At 36.3% G+C, this 7,655-nt stretch overlaps 1 protein-coding gene across 1 annotated transcript in view; it reads right to left on the reverse strand.

Annotated features, from left to right (window-relative positions):
• Positions 1-6,549, reverse strand: part of CLNK (cytokine dependent hematopoietic cell linker) — a 52,980-nt gene extending 46,431 nt beyond the window's left edge. The window contains exons 1-2 of the mRNA XM_042811483.1: positions 6,408-6,549; positions 2,172-2,220 (exon numbers count right to left, since the gene is read on the reverse strand). Coding sequence (XP_042667417.1) covers positions 2,172-2,182 — 11 coding nt within the window. The 5' untranslated portion in view covers positions 2,183-2,220; positions 6,408-6,549. The remainder of the gene's footprint in view (positions 1-2,171; positions 2,221-6,407) is intronic.
• Positions 6,550-7,655: the final 1,106 nt, after the last annotated feature.

Here is a 7,655-nt window from a genome sequence, read left to right on the forward strand (position 1 = left end):
TTTTTTTTTTTTTTTTTTTTTTTTTTTTTTTTTTTTTTTTTTTTAATGTTATTATTATACTGACTATAACTCTGATACTACCAGTACTAAATGACTTTATACACAATTTTTTTCCACAAAAATATCCTGATCAGATTCACAGGCTCATGCTTCACTGCTGGTGGATCTAGCAAATACAGCAGTTTATTTAGTGATTACTGAATTCCTGAATTTATAGAACACTATAAGTCAAGGTTCAAATTCATATTTTGTCATAATTTGGGATATTTTAAAAAATGCTTTAAGATAATATGCTTGCATAGTGCATCGGTCCTGCAACTGATCAGTCAGCCTCAAGAAGGCAGTTAACCTAAAGTGGTGAGATAAATAGCTGAATAATTAGCAATAACAGCTATAGCAAAGTATAGGTCTGATAGGTCTAGCAAAACATCAGGAACTATTCTTTATTTTCCAAATTAGACGTGCCCCTTCCTGATCCTAAACCTAGCTTCTTCTGAAAGTCTAACTCCCTTTCACTTGCATTGCATTTTCTGTGAAAGCTCAGAAAATAGGTACTTCTGAAGACTTCCCATTTAGGTAAGAGTGAGCTCTGAAAAGGGAAAGGATCTCCTTTCTCCCAACTGAACAAGAACACTGCAAGTGACACCTAGGTGTCATTTGTCAGACAGTTAGAACTGATACCAGCTGTCATACAAATTCTCTCTTACAGTGCTAGTGGAAAAAAAAATATATATATATCAGAGCTCCCAGCCATAACATGGATTTGTTGTAGGTTACGTTCATACACACTTGCAAGTTCAACTCGCCCCCCCATGCATAAAATCTGGTTGTGTGTATTTGTATATGGAGAGATTTCAGCCCAGGTGAACCTAATAAAGCTAGTTTTAACTCCAGATCTGCAGTGTTCAGGTGAGTAGTTTTGAATAATGAGCTGCTTTGGGTGCGTTACTACCAGTTGTCAGCTGTGAGTAGTTTCAGCTAATTTCTTTACTAAATTGAGTTACAGAGTGTTTCTGCAGTAACTGTTTCTGGTGTCTGGAGTGCTTAAAGACCAAAAGAAACCTCAAAAAGACAACTCCCTGAATTTTCAAGTTCAGATTCTCTAATGAAAATCAGCTTTACAAGCAGGAAACATGAAATTGGCTGCTGGGGAGCTCAGAGGGCTTTTGAACTGTAGCTTGTGCTCAGTCCAGTTCAGTGAACTCCAGGGATCCCTTGGTCTTTGTGGAAAACTTGAGGTGATTCTGGATGGTGTAACACAGCCTGAACAAAGGAAAAGCAGCCACACCCTGAAAAAGCCTCTTGCTGCTGCTGATTAGTAATTTTGTTACCCGTGGAAAAATTCTTGACTTCAGGTTTTTTTAAACATCCTTGTAGATCAATCCATTAACATGTAATTCTGGAACTGCTCTGAAAAAAGTTTTATCCTCAAATATTCCTGTTTAAAAGAGACATGGAAGGTAGTGTTTCCAGTGAATGACATCACAGTGGGGTTTGGGAAGCTTGCACTGCATGCTGGGGTGTGCTTTGGAGTTCGCACGTGATCTGAGATAAATGATTCTGGCCATGCATTCAATGCATTTAACTGGCTTCAGAACCAAGCTTAGACTTTGGCTATTCACAGTTACTGCCAGATCTTCCAATGAGCTAATTCCAGGATGCTGTAGCTACTTTTCCAAGGTTTAGGAAGATTTCAGTTTATCTATCTCCTGAGATCTGTGGAAGCTGTATATGTGCAGTTTGTGCTGTCTTCACCGCTTCCCTGCGTTCCATCAGCACTGGCATAGCACTGTGTCACCAGTGCCAGGCTGATGGCTCTGCAGCCTCCTAAAAAAAAAATCCAAGAAATGCTCTGCCAGAATGATGGGTGAGTTTTATATACTCAAAATGTGCAAACTCATAGAGGCAAATGTAATGGGGTTAAGGACACTCTTGAGAAATTCTCTGTGAGGAGTGATTTTTAGATCTAGGAGGTGATGCAGGTGATGACAGTTTCAGAAAGGACCGAGGTGGAAGGCAGGGACAGATTACACAAGCTGCACAAAGGCAGACTCCCTGTAACTTTTAGTTACAAGCAAGAAGTGTAGAAGTGAAACATAATAATATCAATAACAAAATGTGGTAACTACTAAGTACAGAGAGGCTGGCAAACATTCAAGTACAATACTTACTCTGTGTTCATAATTCCTGATTTGTGGAAATACAAATCTTCAAGTAAGCCTGCAATAAGAAAAGGAAATGTGGAATCTTACAAACCTGTATGTATGCATTTCTTTTTTTTTTTTTTTTTTTTTTTTTTTTTCCTTTTTTTTTTTCCCCCAAAACAAAAAAGGAAATTAAAATCAAAGAATCACAGGGGTTGGAAGGGACCTCCAGAGATCATCAAGTCCAACTCCCCTGCCAAAGCAGGTTCCCTACACCAGGTCACACAAGTGGGTGTCATCTATTCTGAAGAGAAAATGTTTCACTTCTGGCAGGAGTAGCATTTGTCAAAGATGTAACTATGAACAGCATAAGAAAGTGTATAGTGTGGCCATGTTTTTAAAAGTAATGAAATCTCACTGTACCTGAACAGGCTTTGATTCATGTGCACATTGTTCTGTTGCTGCCCTCTGCATGCTCAGGAATTGAATTTATACATAAAGATCTGTATTCTGATGAGAATTTGAAGTGAAATTTTAGTGCTACAAGCTAAGAATCTAGTTTGAAGAGGCCCTGTCAAGACTATATCTAGTTGTCAAGGGTCTCTGAAGCTCCATGGTCCCAAATGAAGGAATGAAAATATATTCATACACACTTCTTAACGTTCAGGGTGTGGATTTTTTTCTTTTCTTTCCAGTTTTGTTGGAGGCACCTACAACTCTAAAAGCTGTATTAGAATTCTCAACTATTTTATTGCTAGGTCTTCTATACTGATTACTCAATTGGTTTTCCACTCATCTCTGACTTATATCTCATAGAATCACAAGGTTGGAAATGACCTTCAAGATCATCTTGTCTGACTGTCCTCCCATTACCATTGCTACCACAAGCCACTAAACCGTCTCCTAAGAGAACCCTTAGTAGTCCCAAAATTTGGACATAAAATATACATAGCTTTTCTATTTACTCTATCATAGTCTACTACCATTACTTTCTCTCGCTTAATAACTGTAGGGAGAGTGAAAAAAGTCTTATTTTCTTCTCTCCTCACGTGCAGCTACTTGTCAAATGAAAAGGCCTTGCAACCTTATGCAACAAACATCTTCTAAGCCTTCTACTGTCTTTAATTCATATTACTATTTCAGGTAGGCCTTCAAGCTCATCTCAAAAGCTCCAGAGTTTTCTATTGAAAAAAGTGCGCACTTTGAGCACAGTTTAAAATATGTTGCACCTATTGTAGCTATTGATGAATGTCACCTGTATTGAGCCACGATTTTTTATTTTCTTGAGTTAATTTTACCCTGATGCTTTCCTATGTTGATGATTTCATTCAGTGTTTGTAGAATTCTTAGTAGATTTCTATGGCAGGTTGTTCCTTACTTGAAAATGTGTTTGTGGGGGCCAAAATAGGCAGTGCTAGCTTGTGATTTACAATAGCTGTAGGTGGACATCTGATAGATAAAAACGATTTCTTAACTACTTTGAAAAATTGAGATTATAGTAATCCTGAAAGATGTGGTTTTCTTTTTTAAAGAGAAGAAAAAAGCTTTTGACTAAATGTCTACTTCTTAAAAAGCTTATCAGAGAGTTAACTTCTGTCACGGAGTAACAAAAACCTTAAATATTGGCTATTATGCTTCAGATATCTCAAAAGTGCTAAATAGTCGGAAGAAAGCTGTCTAGAGCTATAAGGTAGCGTAAGTCAAGTTGTAAATGTGAAGCAACTCCAACAATCACTAGTTACTCAAAATCTTGCAAATCAGAGGATTGTTACTGCGTATATAAGTATTAAATTTCTAACTTTATTTTCTGCATTTTTGTGCAGATTGATGCTTAAAAGTACAAGGCCTAAAATAAAGGGAAGACAATATGAGTAAACTTGCATGGGGAAAAAAAGGCAAATCAAACAAATCTTGCAATTATTCTAGAGACTATTTTGAGTGTACTGAGGGACTGAGGTTGTCAATAGTGGGTCTGTGAAATGATGTAGGGAGGAAATTTCAAACACTGACATTCAACTGAGGAAGATGAACACTAAATCCAGTGCTAATAACAACATGATGTGATAATTGATCACCTAATTCCTTATTTCTTCTAACTAAACCTGGCTAGAAATCACCTACAGCAGGGATGGAACGCTACTCAAAAATTTCCCCATGTGACCATTTTGATGAGCCACTCCTTTGACAACCTAAACCTCACCTGCTGGTTTTGGCTTCCAACTTCACTGTGGTATGGGCAGCTTTGGAAATAAATATCTTGGAATAAGTACGGGACAATTTATCAGACATTTCTGTTATAGCTAATTCCAAAATGTAATCTTTTCAGTGCAAACAATGCAAATTATAAATATCTATTTCTTATAATGACAGTGAAGTCCAATTAATCTACTTTCCCACAAGATAAGTTTGGATTGGATGCTTCTGGTCAGTTAATCACAAACAAAGAATATAAAGACTCAAAGCCACCAGGAGTTTATTAAAAGCGTAAGCTAATGATAATGAGAAAATGAGGTTTCATGTACTCTGTGGGGAAGAAAAAGACAGTCAACTTATGAAACATGGTTAAAAAGCCACTGAAGTACTCATATTTGCTGAGAACAATGAAAATTGATCAGAACTTTCAAATACTGTTGCTTAAATGAAATTTCAAACATTCTCCGGAAGCAAGAATGTAAGAAATATGTACCCTTATTTTTGTGCACAAAATATGGCAGATTTCCTGGGGCTTTTACTTTCAGATTGAGTGCACAGCCCAAGCAGATTTCTGGCATCTCCAGGAAATTTCATGGATTGTCTGTCCAAACAGTAGGATGGAAAAAACCTCATGATGTAGTGTCATTGGAATCACCTGGTATCTAAATGTGAGCAGAGATGTTGCTTAAGAAGAGTAGTCTATTCTTGTGAACAGTTAGTGCTAATTTGTCTTACAAACAACTTACTACTTAGTACTTGGAAGTTTTTATACAGTGCATCTAAAGTAAAGCAATCAAAACAAAGCCATCTCCAAAAAGAATGAACTATATGTGGTATTAATGCAAAAAATTGATTATTCTTTTCCAATCAAGCATTGGTTACCATGTAAATAATTTGCCCCTGAAAAAAACAAAAAACAAACAAACAAAAACAACAAAAACAACAACAACAAAACAGATTTAAAGATGTAGCTTACAGCACAGCCTGATTCTTCATCAGGCACTACAGGAAGAAGAACTGAGGAATTTGCTATTCAGTTGTGTAAAAAACTAATGAACTTAACCAACTTTTATATCAGTTCTTATAGTTAAAAATGTCTACCAGGAGCCAGGTCCTCATTCAGTGACTGTGATACTATTGCATAAAACTTGTCCTGCTTATTCTCTCTCCCTCAGCCACCTGTATTCTCATAATAAAATTGTGATTACTTTTAACTGAAATGGATGAATTTCACTGCATGTGTGATTCAGAAAATCAATTATAAAGCTACAAGTAAGGCATAGGAAATGTTGGTAGATTAATTTTCATGTTGCCAGTATTCTGTGCTATTTCCTTCTGAACTTTGCAGTACCTGGCCTCCTATAGCAAAAACAGTGGGGTATGGTGGTGGGACCTGAAAGAGTTGTATTACAAGCATGTGTGAAAGTATTGTCAGATGGCGTTGCCAAGATTATTTTCAGCATCTGTCTTCACAACAACAGAAAACAGTTACATGTAGCAGGAAGAACTTAATTATCTGATTTAAATGAATACAATCTGATTTCACTAATCTTTTTCTGGCGATAATTAGCACGTTGTTCAATTTATTTTAGTAGCAGATTAGTTTGATTCTATCCCTTGCCAGAAATGCAACCAGATGCTTTGTAGTAACAAAATATCTCTAATAGGAGCCACCAATGTTCTCTATAGAGACAATTAGAAAGCTATTAATACCTATTTATTAAGTGGAAAGTAATACTACTGTTTTAATATTGTACTTCTAAACAGAATTTAGCATTGCAAAAGTCACATACAGAGAAATTAGTCAAAAAAGGGCCAAATTGTTTGGTAGAGGCTTTTTTGATTTAAGACCGCATTTGGTTTTCATGCAAGCATGAGCCAAGAGGCAGCCCAGTGAGGTGGGTTGAAGGGGCTACAAATCATGAAACTAAATGTTTTACATCATAGTAGAAATTACCCTGCTAGAAGAAAAATACACTGATAAATGGGCTAATCCCTTTCTTAAAATCGATTTCTTAAAAGAAATATTTTCAAATCAGAAGAGCATAGGAAGAAACAATGGCAACTCACAGCTGCTTTCCTTTGGGCTTGAGCTAGCAAAATGCTGAGATGGTTGCCGCTGTAAAGAAATTTTTCACCATTGCTAGATGCTTCACAAAGCTATCTGGAGGTCAGTAATGGTCTCAAGTTGATAAAAATGCTGCTGTTTGGAGTTTCCTGTGGATGGCTAGCACACAAAGGCACCAATCAGCACTATGAGCACCAGTTATCTGCACATCTACCTCAAAGTGAGATAAGACAGCGCATTCTCTTACTCATCTACTTTAACCTGCATTTGATAATTCTGTTTAGTTTCACTGCTGTTTCAAATCTTAGCAAGGAGAAAATAAGTTTCTTTTGATAGACAGCTGCTCAATTTTAATGGGGAAAAAATGATGATTCCTCCCTTTTTTCCTCATTTCTCAAGCTGTTCAAAGAGCTGATAATTTATTTTCAAAATGTGTAACTATTTTATTATATAATTCTCAAGAGAAAAGATATTTTGGGAACAATGTGCTTATTACACTGGCTTCTTGGGATTTCGGTGGATTTTCATACCTTTATATAGACAACAGTTGTGTAGAATGCAAAGAATGTTTTTCCTTACATTTTAAGGCAGAAGACCTATGTCTGCTATTTTAAAAGATATGTCTAGAAGTGTATTTAAGAAAGGATACGTATATTTCTATTAAAATTGACATACTGGAAAAAAAACATAGAAAAAGTCTTAATATTGATGTGAGAGAAAGCTATAGATCATGAAAATGTCCACACATGCTATGACATAAGCAGTGATGTCCAGCATGACAGTGTGATAACATTTGAGGAGATCAAGCAGTTAGCATGCATGGGGCACTCACAGTAGTATTGCCTCAGTAAGTCTTGGTAACGTCACTTCCAAAATGAGTATTCCTGCTGTAGGCTGATATTTTCCCCCCCATCCTAAGTAGAGCTTTGCTGCAGGTTTGTAGTTATCAGCCAAAAAATTTATCTGAAAATCTGCTCATTGTCCAAGAAATCAGTTTAAAATAGAGTGGGTTATTCCAACTCTCAATTCGTTTAGCATATGGCATGAAAACAGTAGAGATTTGGCTGTATTTGGAAATTGTGCTATGCTTTATTTGAGACTTTTATGAAAGCATTTGAAGCCATACAATTTACAGTACTGTATGTATAAAAGAAAAATCAAAATTTTGCATGAAGTAGTCATTGTGGCAGATGGACAATTTCATAATTACAGACTCCACAGCTATAGAGTCTTGATTTAGCAGAAACTAG

This window comes from Centrocercus urophasianus, unplaced genomic scaffold (assembly GCF_019232065.1).
Source record: "Centrocercus urophasianus isolate 14NV4802_14NV808 unplaced genomic scaffold, USGS_Curo_1.0 seq_13, whole genome shotgun sequence".
In the NCBI taxonomy this organism is placed as follows: domain Eukaryota; kingdom Metazoa; phylum Chordata; class Aves; order Galliformes; family Phasianidae; genus Centrocercus; species Centrocercus urophasianus.